This window comes from Eublepharis macularius, chromosome 5 (genome assembly GCF_028583425.1).
Source record: "Eublepharis macularius isolate TG4126 chromosome 5, MPM_Emac_v1.0, whole genome shotgun sequence".
Lineage (NCBI taxonomy): Eukaryota > Metazoa > Chordata > Lepidosauria > Squamata > Eublepharidae > Eublepharis > Eublepharis macularius.
In genome coordinates, this window is record NC_072794.1 from 71,776,792 (window position 1) to 71,797,697 (window position 20,906).

The 20,906-nt window shown below is 41.2% G+C and overlaps 1 protein-coding gene across 2 annotated transcripts in view; it reads left to right on the top strand.

The window, feature by feature from the left end:
• NEGR1 (neuronal growth regulator 1) overlaps positions 1-20,906 on the top strand; it is a 1,020,236-nt gene that overhangs the window by 420,153 nt on the left and 579,177 nt on the right. For both annotated transcript variants that reach the window (XM_054980097.1, XM_054980096.1), the window contains exon 2: positions 1,393-1,625. In XM_054980097.1, the coding sequence (XP_054836072.1) occupies positions 1,393-1,625 (233 nt within the window). The remainder of the gene's footprint in view (positions 1-1,392; positions 1,626-20,906) is intronic.

A 20,906-nucleotide genomic window follows, 5' to 3' on the forward strand; every position in this document is an offset into this window, starting at 1 on the left:
TTTAAAATGTATAATTGGTGAAATTTTATAACCATTCTATCAAATATCATGGGTTGAATAATTAAATATGTATGGAACTAGTCTTTTGGCAGGTTTCTCTAAATCTTGAGAAAACTCTCTCAATTTGCTGTTACAGTGTATCAAGGCTACAGTATACTCAACTTTAAATTAGCATTAATAGATTTCCCAGAAGACAACGCTGCACTGCTTATAATGATTTCTGAATATCAATTTATTCCAATTTTCTAATGGTTAACCAATCATGTTAGTATAATAATACATTAATGCTTTAATCTTGTTCATTTTTTCTCAGTGTGTAGCCTAGAAATAAATGCAGAAACAGCCTTTCTTCTAATACGAACCTTTTAAGATTCTCTCTGGTTTTGATTTGGCAGGAGGATGAAACTGGCTGCAAATTAGATTCTGCAATATACCTTGTTCCTTATTTTTCAACTGATTAGTTTCATACTGTTGGCAGTAACTTACCCTGTTGAATTCGGCTTGGGATTTTGTAGCAATCTTAGCCACGGTGTTCAAACCCCTGAGGGACTGTGTAGAGATTCTGTCAAACTCTTTTCGATGGATGTGTATTTCATTCTGTGGCTGTACTTTGTGCTCATTTAAAACAACCACTTTTCAATTTGTATCAGAACATTTTCAAAATGAAGTTTAGAGAGACAGGAGTCTCTCATATTGACTGAAACATCAGTACTTCCTCACATTTTGTGGACTCCATTAGTATGAACAGAGCTTCAATTTAGTATTCTTGTACTGCAATACCCTGTTTTTTCACATTTTCTTTGTTAAATAAATAAGCAAGAATGTAGCAATATGCTTTACATGAATTACCTTAATCATAGTTATTGGTATTCTAACTGAGCTCTTTTTAAGGAAATCTCTAAAGAGTGACAGAAGTCAATTCTGTATCCACTAAACATAAATGCAGAGGTTTGGATTGAAAGTATCAGGAACAAAGTGAAGCTTGTAAAACAGGACATTCCCCCCCACCCTCCCACCCTGTGTGCAAAAAAGTATGTTCTTATGGATCAAGGGACACATTTAAACAGTAGAGCAAAGTAGAGGTCTGCAATGGGACAGATTAGTTGGTAAAATCACCCCCTTCCACTGCCGTCTCTGCCAACAAAAGTGAAACAACCTTCACTAGCTTAAACGTTATTAAACTGGCAGAAGAACATCTTTAGTCCAACCCAATAAACGTGAATATGTGTTGCTGATAAATAGATCCACTTATTGATGTCCATATTTTAATACTGTGTTTCCAGCCCTAAAAACAAGGATTTCAAATTTTTAAAGGTGTAAGTTATATACAAATATATAAAATATTGTTCTTTCTATATTTCAATAATTTGTTTCCTTCTTTGAAACTTACAGGTGTTACTTGGAAGATGGAGCTTCAAAAGGTGCCTGGCTGAACCGGTCAAGTATTATTTTTGCAGGAGGAGACAAATGGTCAGTAGATCCTCGAGTGTCAATTGCAACAGCAAATAAAAGGGAGTACAGCCTTCAGATACAGGATGTGGATGTGTCAGATGATGGCCCATATACTTGTTCGGTGCAGACCCAACACACGCCAAGAACGATGCAGGTGTACTTAACAGTGAAAGGTACTCATCATTCTTTTTTTAAATAAATGGTCAAAAGTAATTTGCTTGAAAGAGGAAATGGAATCTATTTAGCATTTTTTATGTGCAGTAACATTTTAAAATTTAATGCCCTTCAGCTTGTTAGTTGGCTGTTTTTCTTGGTGTAATGAACATTGGAAACAACTTTTAACACAGTTTAATCATCTTTTCTTTGCAAGCAGCGATATGTATGCATATATGTTTATGTTCCAGGAAATGTCTTTATTTGATAAACAGTGATTGTCAGATGTGGATACCCCAAACTAGATACATTCTCAGATGAATGTCAATGAATGTTAACAATCTCATTTATGTGAATGTCAGCTCATGTGCACACATACACTTTCCATTCTTTTTAATCAGTTCCTTAAGTTTTTCATAGCATGATATAGAGTAGATTGGAACATGTGAGACTCAGTTGAATATATTGAACATGAAGCTTGACAAAATAACATCGGTGTATGAAATATTTTATATATAGGTATCATCCTTTCATTGTTCTATGAGTAGATATGCACTGGTGTATCAGTTATATTTCATGCACAGCAATTGCTTTGAACAATTCCATGCATAGCACTTGCTTTTGGAAGAATTTTTTTTGGGAAGAACTTTTAATGATAGCGGGCAGAGTGTGGTTAGCAAGTGTTTCTGAAACATTGAATATCAGATTTGGCCCTCTGGCCCAGTGTAAAGATTTGTTTCTGGGCCTAATGGGAAGAAGTCACTGTTGCACTTGTGTAAGCCCTTACAGTAGTAGTTCTTATGCAAGTAGTTCTTATGCAAGGTATATGATATTTGTACAAGGATCTAGTGCTAACTAAGGCTAGGGGTTACTCTATGAATATATGGTATCACATGATAATTTTTGAGGTGTAAATGAACCATCTGCTCACATCCCACTGATGCAACATTCACATCTCATCACTTCATATTGAGCACTGATGTATTTCCATAAATTCAGTTCATGCATTAATATGGAAGAGATCACATTCTCAGGAAGCAAGTGATGAATAACTATGTGTGAACTCCCCTAAAGAAACGAATAGTAAGGAATATGGAGCAGGAAGGTATTCGTCATGGGGAAATAGGAAAAGACATACAGAGATCATGGCCGTTTCCACACAGCTTACCTTCCCTCAGAACGACCCGGAACATCGCGCAAAAAACATGAAAGATCGTGTTTTCTCGCACGAGAAAACGCGATCTTCCGCCTTTTTTGCATGATGTTCCGGGTCGTTCCGAGGGAAGGTAAGCCATGTGGAAATGGCCCATGTCAGCAATAAGATGGACATGTATCTAGTAGAGTTGTAGTTTCAGACTTCTCTCAACCTTATAGTAGAATGTTGAGAGGATGGAAGGTCAGGTTGCAGCTGGGTCCACCAATTTTGAATACTCCCTTACATTAAAGAAATCTTTCTTAAAATAGAAATCCAGTGCACGAAAAAATGAGTAGATCAGAAACTTTCTTCCTGATATTCTAGTTTTCAGGTCTCGGGTTGTAAAGTAGACATGAGGCAAGCATTTTAAAGTGTTCTTTCCCCCCACCTGCAATCTGTGTTGGAGGAAGCAATGTTTGGTGTATAAAGAGGAAGAAAAGAAGGCAGGGTCTATTTTATTTCCTTGAAATTATTGTACTTCATTCCCTGTACATTCTGCTGCATTTATAGACCAGACCTTTGTCTGCAGTACTTAAAGTGAACTTTTGTAGATCAGGTTGAAATTTATCTGATACACCATTTGAAAATGTGGCAGATGTGCATGGATGAAAAGTTTGTCATATTAATGGTAATAAACAACAAAATAGTTGAGATTCTGAATGATCCTTTCAGTTATTTGGCTCCAAACTGGCCAGAAGCTGAAACCACAAACAAATGCTTTTTAATGGGACATCCACATAATGTCAGATGGTATGAACTGAAATGATAGTATATACACCATAAAACGAACTCTAATTCAGCCACCTCATATTTCATCCTTCCTCTGAGGCCTTGTTGTAAGGAAAAGTTTGTTTTATTTTCATTCTTATTATATGCAGTCAGTGCCTATAACAGTCATGTTGTCATTCAGCTCCTTAGGGCAGAACTACATTTTCCTTTTTCCAACAGCTTTTTTTTTAACCCATTAAAGCTGTGAATATCTTCAGACTGGACAGTCATCTGGTAGAGGAATAGAAGGAAAGGGACTGTTTAATCCTTTCCTCCTCACTGATTTGTCCACTCAAAATCAATCTGCCAACTGCTTGTCTGTGCCTCCCAAGGAGAAAAGGGGGGGCAGGAGATTGTGAACACATCAACTTCAGAGAGCCTGGCTAGTGCTCTCTGAAACTTGAAGCCAACTACAAATGTTTTACGTTTGGAGAAAAGACATGTAGATCTACAAGTAACCCATAGTTCTGATGTTATTTAACCATCTACAATCATATTTCAAGATGAAGAGGATATGCTATAGTGATTCTTCAATTTGTTTGAAATTTTCAGCATCTGTCTTGTCATTAAGATATTTCATATGTTGTTCAAGGAGGGTGCTTAGCTCTAAAAATACAATAAACGAGCTTGATGCCAGTGCTTCGCCACGGTATTTAACTATTTTAAATCCAGTTATAATATTTATGGGCAAGTAACGTTTTTGGTTGGAGGGGGGCGGGTTGGGTTGGTTTTGTAGTATAATAGCATAGTACCCGAGCTTCACAAAAGTGTTTGAATAAAGCGAAGCATGTTGATGCCTAAAACTGATGAAGTGAATTTCAAAATGTAACATTTATTGAAGAGATTTTTAAAAGGAAAAGATTGTAGTGCAAGAAATAAAGTGAAAAATATGTACAACCTTATTTTTCTACTGATGGACCTCTTTGTAGACCTCATTGGTGGTTTCCCCCCATTTTGGATCCCCCAGTTTGAGGAGAAGCTTGTGGGCTTGGAACCCAGAGGGTTGAGCATGTTGAGGAACTCCACAGGGTAGTGGACTGCATCATCCATTTGCAGCACTGAGTCCACAGATCTGTACTTCATTTCTGCCCCTTCAAAGGAGTTAAGTTGTGTTTCATTAATGATGGCAGCCTTGTCTTTCTTGGGGGTCAGAGTGGCACGCTTGCATAGCCTGTCCATGGACTTCTTCATGATAGTGACGATATCAGGGTATCAGGGTATATCATGGCTGTTAGGTCTGCTAGGGTTGTCATTGCTGTGCTCAGGCCTACAGGGATGGTCATCTTTCCTTTAGACTCAGGACTTGCTGGTACTTGCCTACTGCTGCTCAGTGTACTGTAGGAGCGCGATGTGCATATTTCTTTGCCGCATCTCTAAGTTGCTTCCCCCTTTTAGCATCGGTATATCTTGCACAACGTCTGCTAGAAGGCTTCTTGGGGGCAGTAAGAGGTGATGGCTGCAAGACGTGTGAGGTGGAGTTGGACTAAGGGAGGGGTGGTATGGTGGGCCCTTCGGCAGATTCATGTGAGAGGCTCGCATTGAAATGAACCCTAGAAAGGTCGTGCACCATCTCCCCATGAACATTTAAAAACTCAGTTGCCATACTGACTTTTATATAAAATCCCTTTTGGGGAGTCTTGTATTGTCTTTCTTCAACTGTCTGCAGTTTCCTTGACCTAATTTTTACCTCAGAACACAGAGTTCCACAGCTGACCCATCAGCCTGCCAGCCACACATTTAAAATGGTTACATTTAAAACGGTCTCAATGTAGCAAGCCACTTACCGTTTCTCTGACTGTCCACTTGAGTGCATTGGAATTAGGAGCGCAGATGACCAGTGATCCACTAGAAATACTGCCCAGGAAGAAGACATTGTGCAAAACGGGAATTGGAAAATCTTGCCTGCATCATCCCGTCGGCAGACAGCCCCTTGGCACCCTTTTTCCATACTTGGACTGGGGATCACTTAGCACAAAGTCATCTTTATCCATCGTTCATGCGCCCTCCTGTACTCCACTTGATTAGACTGCTCATTAGAGCCTTTGAATTTGGGAAATGAAATAGACAGACACTTGAGACGGAACATGTATTGCATGTCTTGAATATATTTATTGGATTTATTTATTGCATGAAATTTTTATAATTAATACTACACTTTGCATTTTGCACAATATAGACTGATTATTCATTACTTCTAACTGCATTCCCCGGTTTCTTTAGTTTGAGCCACACAGGAAAGCCAGGCTTCACAGGGAGATTGGCAACCCTAGAGGGGAGGTGTATTTTTACCTCAGGGCATGTTCAATAACTGGGAGTCATTGAATGTGTCCTGAGTACTGCATCTCTTCTGCATACTGTTTAGAATGTTGGGATGATGAACAATTAAGGCCGCATATGCAAATGACCTCAGGGCAGAATAGCTGAGTTGGCAGTTGGCGGGGGGGGGGGAGGGGGATGAGCAGCCTCCCAGCCACACAGGGAAGCTGTATCCCTATGGGAAAACACATGTGACCCTTTTACCCCCTTAGGGGGCAAATTTCTTAAAATCCCTTCTTAGTGAGCCTCTACACCAAAAAAGGGATGTCCTCCTGAAATTTCACGCTTCTAGGTCCAGGGGGTTCGGCTGGGCATTGATGAGTCAGTCTGACTAGGCATGGGCACGAACCTCATTATGAACCAAAACCCCCCACAAACCGCCTGATCATCTGTTCGCGAACCAGCGGTTCGTGAGCATCTATGGCCAATGAACCAGTCTATGGCCAATGAACCAGCGGGTGAACCATTGCGTTCACCTGCGGTTCGTGAAGCCAGACAGTCAGGCACCATCAATAAATTTCCTTGGAAACAGAGCTGGGGGAATGCTGCACTCCGTCTGTACTCCGTCTGCACTCCTTCTGTCACCCTGGAAACCCGAATGGAAGCCCAGCTTACCTTGATCGGCAGGTCTTCCTTCCAATCATGGAGCTGCAAATTGATTACAATTGGTTACATGGGAGAAGACACCAGGGGGGAGGGGGAAGGGGGGTGTTCTGTAGCCATGGGCACTCCAATCTCATCCCTGCAAACCCTGATAGGCAGTTCTGACGGCCAACCCCTTGTACACTGGGCCAACGTCAACTGGTGGCTCTAATTGTATTGAATGGGAGTTTTCTGGGGGCCTCAGTTTGGAGAGGGTATAACTCCAAGATCCGTATTGCAATCTTGACCAAACTTGGGTGCTGGCTGTAGGGGAGCCTGCTAAACACTCCCTGTGAATATGGGCTCTCTAAGTCCAACGGGGACCGTTCTGACGCCCATGAACCTCAAACAGGTTCATCAGTGGGAAAAGGTCGTTGCAGTTCGCTGGTTCAGGTTTGTCGTCGGCACCAAACCACGAACTGCTGGTTCGTTAAATTTTTTTGGTTTGTGCCCATGTATAGTCTGGACACTTGTCTTTATATATATAGATAACAACCAAAATAATGACAGTCTAGCAGGCTATTGGATTCTTTGTTCATTTAATTTTTGCATCCTTCCTATAAAGCCCTGTGCTCTGTGTTTCAGCCCTCCCACAGAACTAGCCCCAGCACCCCAAATATGCCCCAAGGTAATAAAGGCAGACACTGATTATGTGGATTCAATTAGTTTCTTTATTAACCTTCAACTTTAACTGCTGATCTCTGTCAATGCTCAAACCATAACCTGACTCTTTTGATGGTGGGCTGCACTAGGAATCCTCCTTAAATGCCTACCTGGCAAGTCCATTCTGGCTCCAAACTTGCCTGGCAGCTCTCACCTGCCTTGTTTAGCTTAGCCTGCACAGGGTCCTGTGCCAAGAGGTGCCCAGCTTCATCTGCCTCCCCTAATGGGTCGTAAGGCACCTACCAAGCTCAGGAGATGCTACTCAGCACCCAGGGTGCTCCTTCACAACATCACCCAACTGCCTGGCATGTGATGGCCTGGTCTGGACACATGCTCCCTATCACTGAGATACCTCAGGGTGTTTGCCAATTAACCCTGCTTATCCTGAGCAACCCACCCTATTCCTGCAAACTAGTTGTGACCTAACCAGTTTTTACCAGGCCTATTTAAATTCCTATGACTCCTATATGGAATAGTGTTTTAATGTTTATTTATAATGTTTTTATTGTTTTTAAACTGTACATTATTAATTGTATGTTGTCACACCGCCGTCTGACGGGGAGGGCGATCTAAAAATGCAATAAATAAATAAATAAATAAATAAATAAATAAATAATAAAATGACCACATACATCATGGAGCAGGTGAAAAAGAGGCCCCCTCACTTGCCAATCCGAGGGGAAACCCCAACATTCCTGCTCAGCCCCATGTGGCAACCAGCTGTTCCCATGATTTATTCAGGGAGGGAGGGTGGGTCGATCTACGTGGTGAATAGAAGCTGAGTGAGAAGGCAGTGTGCTACATCCGTTGCTGCCCTGTCTGGATTGGCTGAGCCACCTACCTGAGCTCCTACCCATCACACCTTGTGCCATATTCAAATTATGTGGGCTGGGGCAAAACTGTTCCATTGCTGAATGCGATGAACTTCACTTTTCTATGCAAATAGTATTACTTAATTGTTCTTTGCGTGCATTTTCTACCTCAAAACAACTTTAAAAATAGCATTTCTCATTTCAGAACTGCATCTTCTCTTTATGTTGAAGTACGAACAAGACTTTTCCAATTAAGCAAAATTATTTTTCAGTAAGTTATTCCTTCCCTATTATAAATGCCACCTTTTCATCCTGCTCCATTGAAATATAGGAGGAAGAATAAAGAACTGTTGATGTGTTGGGGCTATCTATCACAAACACTGTTCAGTCCTAAGCAGTGCTATACCATTCTAAGCCCATTGACTTTAATTGATTTAGAAGGGTGCTTCATAGGATTGCACTGTCAGTGAAGTTCCCTGTTTTCTCTCTGAGTGTAATCAGGACTCTCAATTACACATCCTTGCCTTTTAATATCTCAGGGTATAATATAAAGATATGTGATACAGTGAAGCAGACTTTTCAGACTGAACAGGTATTTAATACTTGCCCATCTGGCTGATGTACTGTCATAGCTAACCAAAGGATGAGGATTCAAAAGAGAAATATGAACTTTTATATATGACAAATCGTGGCACATAAAAAGTACTATTTATATATAGATAAATAACAGTGTCTTACAGTTAGATTTTGTGGTTAAGATAGATGCCTGCTTGCAAGCATTCTCCTCTTTGTTTTGCTTAAAGTCTTTCATAAAGTGATTCTATGAAAAAGAAAAACAATTGGAAGGAGAATGGCGCAAGCGGTCATTACGTTCGCTCACTTATTTAGGCACATGTCTGTGCTGCCATGAGGTCTGCAAGATTAGACTAGAAAGGCAGCTCACGATGGCTTGAGCTTCAGCTACTAGCTTATGAAGTGCAGATGGATGTTGAATAGAGATGGGCACGAAACAAAACACAGAACAAAATTCCGAACGGAATGGCTGGTTCATTTGCAAAGAAACACGTTCCGTGAACCCACGTTTTTACGGAACAAATTAATTTACCTACTGTTCTGTTGCTGCTTTGGGAAATCAGACACTTTGGAGCCATTCACTCCATCGACCAGGCAATGGTGGCAGTCTTTAGGTTGCCCCTAATCTGAGGCATCCACACTTGACTGGTAGCTGTCCTTGCCAAGTAGAGAGCTCCCATTTCTGGCCAATTCAACCAGGAAAAAGGGCGAGGCTGAGAATCTCTAAGGCAACTGAGAACATGGGCCTTCAGCAGCCATGGTAACACCAATCTCTTCCTCCCAAACCATGTTAGGCAGGCCTTTCTGCCAAACAGAGTTCTCCTGTGTTGTTCAAGCTTGGCTTTTCCCATAATTAGGGGAAGCCATGTGACTCTTGGTTTCATTTTCTCCAGAGAGTGGGTTAGGGAGCTTGCTGGCTGGCTGTAATGCCAGAAACTTGGGATCTTCGGCCTGCACTGCAGTGTACTTCTTGCTTCTGGAAAAGGGACTGAAAAGCCTCTTTTCTTTTCTCTTGCTGTCTTTTCTTACTGGGGACTGGGGAGGTGTTTGGGAAAAGGTGCTTTTTTCCTTTCTTCCCCCTCCCCCATCCTAGTCTTAGCTTTTCACACACCCCCTTCCAGGCTAGTCTTAGGCCTTTGAGTATAAATGGATTCTTGCTTCTCTAAGTAAGTTTTGTTTGGTTTTTCTCTTTTTCTCCCTCTTTGCTTTTTGGAGGACCAATCTTCTGGCTTGTTTTCTTGGGTTTTTTGTCCCCTCTCCCCAGGTAGCCCCTCTTTTATTTGCTCTTCTTCCTTTCTCGTCTTTTTGGAGGGTCTGTCTTCTGGTTTGGGTTGTGCCCCCCCCGGGAGCCTCATTTTTCTGTTAGCTCTCTGTGTGTGCACTTGTGTGGTGTGGTGCAGTTTTCCCTTTTCCTGCACACCCTTTTAGTGCCCTCTAGTTATCTTTTGAGTACCTCTACAGCCAGTGCCATTGACTGTGTGGTCTTTTGGGGAGCTTGTGCCTCTGGTGCACTGATTTGCACCTGCACAGGGCTGTTTGCTGTATCCAGGTGCAAGTGTGGACTTGTGTGGTGCAGTGAAGTTTGCCCTCTTTTCTGCACACTTCTCCAGTACCCTTTACTTTTACATCCATTGCCAGTGACTGGGCGTTGTTTTGGGGGGCCTCTGTTGCACTGACTCACATCTGCATGGGGTTGCTCTACTCTCTCCACTGTGCATACCATCAGCGCCCACATTGTTTTTCTGTTTTGAGCCCCTGTCCAGCCGGGGGCAGTGACTGGGTGGAGGTGGGTTTGGGGGCTGCCTGCTGACTCACAACCACACGGGTTGCTCTACTATCTGCAGGCTCCCCACTTGCACGCTTCTGTACTGCTTTCACGCTTTGCACACACCATCAGTGCCCACACTGTTTTTTTATTCTGAGCACCTGTAGCTGGGGCCAGTGACTGGGTGGAGGTGGTTTTGAGGGCTGCCCGCTGCCTCACAACCACACGGGTTCCTCTACTGTCTGCAGGCTCCCCACTTGCACACTTTTCTAGTGCAGCTCACTTTTGCTTTGCGCACACACCAGCAGTGCCCACACTGGTTTATTTTTTAGCACCTGTGTAGCTGGGGCCAGTGACTGGGTGGAGGTGGGTTTGGGGGCTGCATGCTGACTCACAACCGCACGGGTTGCTTTACTGTCTGCAGGCTCCCCACTTGCACACTTCTGTAGTGCTTGCATGCTTTGTGCACACCATCAGTGCCCACCCTGGGTTTTTTTTTGGGGGGGGGGGTTGAGCACCTGTAGCTGGGCCAGTGACTGGGTGGAGGTGGTTTTGGGGGTTGCCTGCTGACTCACAACCACATGGGTTGCTCTACTGTCTGCAGACTCCCCACTTGCATGCTTCTGTAGTGCTTGCACGCTTTGCGCACACCATCAGCGCCCACACTATTTTTTTTTTAATTTTGAGCACCTGTAGCTGGGGCCAGTGACTGGGTGGAGGTGGTTTTGGGGCCGGACACCTCCCCGAGCCCACCCGTGAGGAGGGGGTGGCCACCGACATGACCCCCGTCTGGGGGTCCATCACTTCAAATGGTGGTATAAGGCAATTGCCATTGATGGCTTCAATTCTATTGAATGGGACTTTCCTGGGGGCACCAGCTTTGGGGCTCTATAACTCGGAGAGTCATATTGTAATCTTCACGAAACTTGGAGGGTGGCTGGAGGAGAGCCTGCTGAAAACTCCCTGTGAGTTTGGGCTCTCTGAGCATGCAGGGGGCCGTCCTGGGCTCAGACGAACCCCGAACCTTAAACCGGTTTGGGAACCAGTTGAGGTTCGTAAGTTCATGGTTCATGTTCTGTGAAAATGAATGAACCACGAACCAAGCGGTTCATTTTTTTCCCCATTCCGTGCACATCTCTAATGTTGAATATGCATGTGTCATAATGAAAATCCAGTCCAACTTGCAGTACATTCTTTTATGTCCTGTCTTCAGTGACCACAAAACACAAGCAACAAGCTCATTCAAAACCATTATGTGGAAGGACACTGGGGAAAGTTAGGGGCTAACAGACAATGCCCTTCCTTTTTTAACATAAGCATTTGATGAGCCACGTAAGATCTTTTAACATCTGTGTAAAAATCTAATTATTCATATGAAAGCAATTGGCATTTAAACTGCTTCCTAGATGTATTAATAAAGTTCAAGTGGGACAGACATCATTATGCCAAACAGGGTCAGACTGAAAAGGGAGTAAATGTCACAGAAAACAATGTTCTTTGCAGAGGGATCATTATGCAAAAACAAGCTTTCAGGCATACTGTTCTTCTTTAGAAGATCTCTTTGATCCTTGCCTCATCAATACATATTTGAAGATTGTGATTTGCATGACAGGTTTGTCGCTACAATGAAAATCAATTATTGGTAGGTTCTGAAGCATTTCTATCTTTGAGAATGGGTGATGCAGATATGCATTTTATTTTACAGAAGCAGTGGCTCCATGTTAATAAGCATCTCAATGATTGTCCATTTCCTGATGCTTGTATGTCCTAATTAACTAGTCTGAGGGACAGGTGGTTTAGGAATTAACAATGAGGTGAGGGAATCCTTTTATCTCAATATCTGCAGTATAAATCGTGCCCTGCTTGGCAGTGTCAAAAAGCACAGACCATCTGATTGCTGTCTATTGCTTTCATGAAATGTTTTTTCATGTTGTCAGCTCAGTTTTCTGTGGTTAAGTCCCAATAAATCATGTGTTTGCACATGTTTGTGCACACACCCACACACATGTACACACACATACATTCATCTGCAGAACATCCAGCATTTAGCAGGAGTTGTTCATAAGGAAATGATGGAAATAGTGTGCTTATATATTTTCTTTAGTATGATAAACTTTGTGCAAAAGATAAAATTGCTTTGTCATTTAATAAAGTTTTTTCATTAAGATGTCTAAAGACTTGCAAAGAAAGTATGAGTAAACCATAAGGATCATTCTTGGCTGCAGTCTAATCAAGTTCAACATATTGAAGTTCAACATATTAAAGATACAACTGGAGTCAGGATGAACCAGCAAGAGCATGCCATAGAGCCCATTTGCAGGTCTCTCAGGTGGCAGTGATGGTGGAAAGAAGGCTTTCTTCTCCACCACCACTGCATCAGCAGAAGCTTATCCAACTCATTTGTTTACAGTGGTCTGTGACTTGATAATACCTAAGTTTGATACAGATAGTAATGTTAATTGTGATATTTTATGAGGTTCATTGTTGACAAAACTTCTCTTATTTATTCCGACTTTGAGGCCGACCTAGTAGCTGAGTTTTCAAAAGTATCTTCTTGAGTTCTTCTTATAACCTTAAGGTCGGATTACTGTAGCACACCTTACATTGCTCTGCCCTTGAAGAGAAGTCTAGGGTGCTGCAGCTTGATTATTGCCAGGGCTAGCTGATAGGAATACATCTTACCCATGTTGAAACAGCTGCATTGTTTGCCAGTTGTTTTATTCTGAGTTCAGTTCAAGGTGCTGATTGTAACTTTTAAAGCCCTTCATGGCCTGAGGCCCACATATTTAAAGGACTGTCTCCTCCTGTAGGTTCCCAAGTGCTAACCACGGGCTTTAGTCTGCCACCTGCTGGCGGTACCCCCCCCCACACACACACTTACCGTGGCCTGCCAGGCATCAACCAGAATTCAGACCTTTCTTTCTTTCTTTCTTTCTTTCTTTCTTTCTTTCTTTCTTTCTTTCTTTCTTTCTTTCTTTCTTTCTTTCTTTCTTTCTTTCTTTCTTTCTTTCTTTCTTTCTTTCTTTCTTTCTTTGACTGACTGACTGACTGACTGACTGACTGACTGACTGACTGACTGACTGATTGATTGATTGATTGATTGATTGATTGATTGATTGATTGATTGATTGTGTCATTTATAGTCTGCCTTTCTCACTGAGACTCAAGGCAAGCTTAGTATAATCAATGTTTCCATACAGTATCAAGTACATTTCTATACAGTGTCAAGGACATTTCCATAAACAATACCATAGGGTAAATAGATACAGGTTTAAAAAGACATAGTGTTAGCAAGAATCCAATACAAATTAGAAGAAAATACTAGAACAGAACATAATCACTTCTAGGATTGACATTAGACAACATAAAGCACAGGTAGTACATAGGAGTAAATATTTAAAGCAACAGATAATATGTAAGGCAACATTAGCATCTGAGACCCTATCTTTACAATGCAGCCCTCCCATTCGAGTAAAAAGCCTTTTTGAATAATTCAGTTTTGCATCATTTGCGGAAAGCCAGGAGAGTGGGGGCTCTCCTGACCTCCTCAGGCAGGACCGTTCCGTTTTGCACTAATAGAACATTGCAGGTGTTAACCACTTTCTTTTTAAAAGCTAGAGGGGAGAAGAGCAAAAAAAGCCTAACACATTGGTTCTATTTGTTTCAATATTAGACCAGGGCACATTTTTGCAGATAAGGTGGTAGATGGAATTGGCATGGTCTAGGGAGAAACAAAATGAGAGTTGGTCAGCTACAAGACCAATGTAGGCATAAGCAACAATGACAGTGGCTCCGCCCATGAACACAGTTTCAGGCAAAGTACAAAGAGCTGAATATCAGTTTGTCTCAGAGTGCTGGATCCTTGGGAACATGGGCTGTAATGTATATAACATGGCTTCCACTTCTTGAAGAGGTGAGGCGGAAAACCCTAATTGGAGATTTTTCAGAAGCTGCTGCAAGTCTTGTTAGTTTGCCAGGGCTCTTGATGGAGGTATCAACAGTAGGCATCTTTGGTGGGGGGAGGTATCTGGGGGGTTAATTTTATTTTGTTTTAATTTGTAATGTTTTAGTTACTACTTGAAAGCTACATTGAGCCAAGAGGAATAATGGGGTATAAATACTGAAATAACTGTATTACAGGAATTGTATATGTACAGGAATTGTAAATGTAGAGCAAAGATTGATTTATGTAAGGATGCCAAGCATAAGGATTACACTTTGAGTAGTAAAAGTTCTTTATTGATGAGCTGCTAGTATCATACACTTACACCATCTTTGCCAGGAATAATGGTTATATGAAAACATCAAGCAATTATAGGTTCAAAAGCCAGTTAACTTCCAAGGCCCCTCCCCCCAGTCTAATGTCATCTAGCAGGCATTGGGAACGCAGTTAGGCAGGAAAGAAGTAGGAAGGATGAATGGGGGTTTCCAAGGTCGTGCCAGTGTCTTTCCCAGGCTAAGGTGAGAGGTTTACAGGAGTAGACAGATAACAGCAAGAGTAAACACTCCCCTCGCATACTTTCCTAGAAGCAAGTTTAATAGCGGGTCCTAGAAGCAAGGTTAATAGCTTTTGACAGGTCAAGCAATTGAATCATAACATGAAGTACAGGAATCGTTAGTTAGTTAGTTAGTTAGTTAGTTAGTTAGTTAGTTAGTTAGTTAGTTAGTTAGTTAGTTAGTTAGTTAGTTAGTTAGTTAGTTAGTTAGTTATCCAACATATATACTGCCTTTCCACCATGTCTGGCGCTCAAGGCGGTTTACAGCTTACATATAAAATACAAACATCAATACAATATTAAAATGCAATACAGACATTAAAAACCAGCAACATAGTGAAATACAAACATTAAAACACACATATATATAAAAGAATATCTAAAAAAACAGCGCTATCCCTAAATCCTACTCAGAATTAATGTTGAGGGGACTTGCAGCACAGAGTGTGGACAGCATCATTTATCCCTCTTGAATGATCTCTCAGGAGGACCCAATAAGATGAAATACTACTACTGTGGTATAGAGCCATTGAGCAGCAGCAAATAGATAACTATTGTAAAATAAATGTTTGTTGCGACATCTATCTGGGAGCTGTGTAGTGCACTCTTTAAAAGTTTGTATCACGTCCCGGGTTCAAATCTCAGCTGTGATACAACTTTAATGTTTACTTTGGGGAAACTGTTTTTTAGCCTTAACCATTGATCAGTAATTCAAGGGTAATTGAAATATCAATTCTTATGCATCTGTTGTGAGGATTACTGAGAAATTATGTGTGATCTGAAGATTACTGTAAAAGCATATATGCTTTGAGCACTCCGAGTATAAGATGCTATCATTAGTGATATGTGATCTATATCATTAATGAAAATTTTAGTAGTATTATATTGGGTTTACAATTCTTAGGAAACAATGTCTTCTTGGCTTGTACCAGTGAACTATGAGTGGTATAAAGCTTGTGGAATGAGATATTTCTGCCTTCCCTGCTATATCCTGACTCACTATTTCTGTTCCTGGGTGAGTGGATCCTCATGAGTAGAATAAGGGAGCAAAATGGGGATCCACAGGGGTAGGGATAATTCCTGGTAGATAATTCCTTCACTTCTGCTGGTGAAAAATGGCAATAGGAAACAAACTATTTATTGTATTGTCTCACAAAAATATCCTTCCAGTGTCATTATTTCAAAAAACAGTACATTGCACACGATCTTGAGTGAATTATATTTCATATGTTTGGTTCATTAAAGTAACAGCTGTTACCCAATACATGCACACATGTATTGATATATTGTTAAATTTCAAATAAATTAATACCTTGTGCTGCCATTATTCTATCATACAGAATTAATCTAAGCTCGTGCCTTATCATCTGCTCTTAAGGCAATGGACACAAAACAAACTGACACAAAACAAATCAGCTGAACTGTGGGTCTCAATCTTTGTATGCTTTTTGTACATGCATGATAAAAAGACGGTCATGTAAATTGTCAGATTGTAAAGTGAGCAGAGCAACCCATGAATATTGAAAGAAGTGTGTGTGTGTGGGGGGGGGAGTTGTTCATAAAATGCAATCACTCTGACCCACAAAGGGACAAAACAGGGCTGTATGGATGAATTTCATTGCTGGAGACAAAGATTTTATCTCCAACAACTTTGGCTGTGTATATGATAAGACTTCTTACTTTTCTGCATCTGACTGATACAATCACCTATTTGCAACGTATGGATGTCATATCTAGACTCTCTTTCCTCTCATCATACTTAGTAGTTGATTGAGTATGCTAGTATCCCCGACATGGCAGCATGTGCACAGCTTCAGTACTGTTTCAGGTAGGTAGCTGTGTTTTTCTGGAGTAGAACAGCACGATTTGGGTCCAGTGGCATCTTAGAGACCAACAAGATTTTCAAAGTATAAGCTTTCAAGAATTCAAAGTTTCCTTCTTCAGAATGTGACGAAGGTATCCAATGAATGGATAATTGACTCTCCAAAGCTTATACCCTGAAAGTCTTGTTGGTCTCTAAGGAGCTACTGGACCCAAATCCAGCTTCTGTAATGTGTGATCATCCTCAAGGCACACTCGAAAAAGGCTAAGTTTGTACTTAGATGTTCTGAACTGGATCGAAAACATTTTGATCATACATGTTCTTGCTTTACTGCTTGGAAACTGGTTCATGTGTGGTAAAAGGCAGTGGGTTCCAATACAATCCTAGCCATTTAATCATGTCCGATCCTTGGCTACTCTGTAGATCGTATCCCTCCAGGCCTTTCTGTCTCTGACTGCTTCTTTCAATTCCTTCATGTTCAGTTCAGTGTCTTTCATGATGGTATCCAGCCAGCAGGTTTTTGGTCTTCCTCTCTTCCTCATTCCACTCACCATTCCTAGCATCATTGATGTTTCTAGTGAGTTGGCCCGCATTACATGCCCGAAATAGCTGAGCTTCTGCTTTGTAATCTTCCCCTCCAGAGACATGTCAGGTTTTATGCATTCCAAGACAGCTTGGTTTGTTACTTTTGCTGTCCAAGGGATCCTCAGGAGTCGTCTCCAACACCACAGTTCGAATGAGTCAATTTTTCTCCTGTGCATTTTTGTTAAGGTCCATGTCTCACATCCGTAGGTTGTTATAGGAAACACAATGGGTGTGACCAGTTGGCGCTTGGTGCTTATTGTGACATCTTTGCATTTCCAGATTGAATCCATGCTGACCATTGCTGAGCGTCCAAGTGTGATTTGCCACTTTACTTCAGGTGTCCAGTCACCCCTGTTATTGATTTGTGAACCTAGGAAGACAAAGCTGTCAACCACGTCGATCTCATTGTTTATCTTGATATGGACTCGTTTGTTAGTGTTGGTCATGATCTTTGTTTTTTTGATGTTCAGCTGAAGCCCCATTACTTCACTTGTTGTCTTTAGTTTCATGATCAGAGTCTTCAGATCTTTAGCCTTCTCTGCTAGCAGTGTAATGCCATCTGCATATTGCAGGTTGCTGATTGTTCTGCCACCGACCTTTACCCCAATGTTCATCTCATCCAGGTTGAGCTTCCTCATGATTACTTCTGTGTATAAGTTGAAGAGGAACGGGGAGAGAACACAGCCTTGTCTGGTGCCTTTTCTGATCTTAAACCAATATGTGTCTCCATATCTAGTTCGTACTGTCACTTCTTGGTCAGTGTACAGTGATCTGATCAGTCTGATTTTATGGGCTGGTACTCCAATTTGCTTCAATGCAAGCCAGAACTTGCTATGGTCGACACAATCGAAGGCTTTGGCATAGTCAATAAAGCAAATACAGAAGTCTTTGTGATATTCTTTTGATTTCTCCATAATCCACCTGAGGTTGGCGATATGATCCCTGGTTCCTCTGCCTCTGCGAAAGCCGGCTTGGACATCAGGGAGTTCGTGGTCGAAAATGTTCCCCAAACGCTTCTGGATGATTTTCAGTAAGATCTTGCTGGCATGTGGTATAAGGGCAATTATGCGATAATTGGCGCAATCCCTGGCATCACCCTTCTTAGGAAGGGGAATGAATACTGATCGTTTCCAGTCCTTTGGCCAGGTACAGGTCCTCCAGATCGCTCGACATAGAGCTGTTAGTGCAGCTCTTGTGACAGCCTTGAGGAGCTCGGCTGGAATAGTATCAATGCCTGGTGCCTTGTTGTTTGGGAGTTGCTGAATTGCCCGTTCTATTTCACTCTCCAACAAGTCTGGTTCCAATTCGCTATTATCTAAATAGTCATCTGGTTGATCATTAATAGGGCTGGAATACAGTTCTTCTGTGTACTCTCGCCATCGCTCTTTGATATCATGTTGCTCACTTAGCTCAATTCCATCTCGCCCCTTGATGGTTGCTTGATGAGTAGAAAAAGGCTTTTTTATTTGTTTCACTGTGGCAAATAGTTGTTTGGTGCGTCCATTCTTGTATGCTTCTTGGAGACTGGCGCAGTGGGCATTCAAATGTTTGTTTTTATCCTTCCGGGCTTCTCTTTGAAATTCTGCATTTAGTCGCCTTGCCTCATCCATCTTACCCATAGCCTTGGAAATTCTTCTCCTGTCTGCAATCTGGATGGCATCCTCTGTGAGCCATGCTTGGCTTGTATGGCACATACTCCTGTGCAGTTTCAATGATGGTATCCTTGATTTTCTTCCATAGTTCATCTGGGTGGTCATTTTCAATGTAGAGAATGTCAAACTTGTTCTTTACCTCCACGTTGTACTGTTTTGGAATGTTGCTCAGTGGGTTACCTAGGCAATAATCAATTTTCTTGTGCACGTTTTCTTCTGCACCTTTCCTCATGATGGACTCTAAGGATAGCAATATACTAAATATGGATAACAACTGTGGTGGCCTGATTCATTTTGATACAGTCTCCCAATCATGTTCAATGAAATGTGTCCAATTGTTTTATTGCTGAAGTGCAGCAAAACATGAATAAAATAGTGTAGCCATGGAAAATGTATTATTTTAAGAATTCTTTTTTATCAACGTCCTCAAGCCCAGGGGTAATTAACCTTGCCTTCAAAAGTAGGTTAGAAGAGTAACAGTAGCTAACAGTGTGCCTCATTATTTGGCATTTATGCCTTCTGCAATTGAGTACAACCTAAGGCTACAAATTGTTAGTATTTGGTGTAATTATCATTAACACTTTTCAGTTACACTTTACCAAGTGATAAAGTCCCTAATATCAAACAATCAAATTGAAATAGCAATCTTTTATAAAGCTTATGCATACTACCAAAGTGATGACTTTGTCAGGCTAATTGCTTTCCATTAGATGTACAACCATCATGGTTTGTGATAGCATCACATTGAAACTAACTTGTTATCTTACAAAAAGATGAAACGGGATTTGATTATGGGAACAACTCCTAGCACAATGGCAGAGCACAAGCTTGTGGTACCAGAGTTTAAAGATATATTTACAGTCAAAGGATCTTGTGTGGTAGGGCTTGCAAAGACTTTTGCCTTGTAAGCTGTTTACATGCAGATAGGGTTGCCAGCCAATAGCTGGCACCTGGTGGGAGTAAGCTACAAGGACATGGGGCAGGGTGCTGTTGGCACAACAGTGTGACAGCAACTCTGGGGAAAACCTGGAGGTCATGTCACTTCTGTGTTTACCTTGGAAGTGATGTTGCATTTTTGTGCCAACAGCATTTTTTAAATAACCTTTTCCCCCTCCAGACGATGGAGTGATGGTGAAGTAGAGGTTACCAGCAGGAGGTCTTCAGGGGCAGCCCTGCATTCAGAATAGGCAGTACTGAGTCAGATGGTCCAAAAGTGTGACTCAGGATAAGGTAGATTCATACTGAACAGCCTCCATGTATATGGAACTCGCAGGGAACATCAATCTATATTTTAAAGCAATGTTACAAAAAAACTTTCCTGGAAGTAAAAATTAGTATCCTCATTGGAAACATAGCAGCACAGAAAGAAAGTATTGAGTTACCTCAACCAATTTGTATTCTGATGTCTGCTCGTCCTCAAACTGCAGGTATACCAGGATTTCTCAGCAGATTTTATTTATTTTTGCAGGTATATTTAATATTTAAGTTTAACTTCTCTGATAATTTTCTCTGAAGAAGTATGCCAGCCCAGGGGGAAAAAATGTTGTTTAGGCATTTCTTGAAGCATGTTTTGCTGCATACCTTCCTGTCAGGATTTATGCTCATAGTCATAAGGCAATTGATTCATTAAAACAAAATAGATTTTCTCTTTAAAGAAATGTCTTTCAAGTTTGACATAGATCATCACCAGCAGCTATTTCCCCCTACATTTTTAAATTTTCTGATCTTTAACCCAAGTAATGACAGTATAATTGCTACCCTTAATAATGCTACCCTTAATAATGAGAAATCCAACATTAGCTGAAATATCTGTAAACAGAAATATTTTGATGCTTTAAAGATGAACAAAATTTAATCCACCATAAAATTTAGTGAACTAGAGTCTACAGAAGTTTATGGTAAAATAAAATGCGCCACAAGATTCTTGTTTATTTTTGCTGCAACAAACTAACAGACTCTAGAACTGAAACCCTGATAATGAGTATGGCGTCATCTCGTTTGTACTAGCCAAT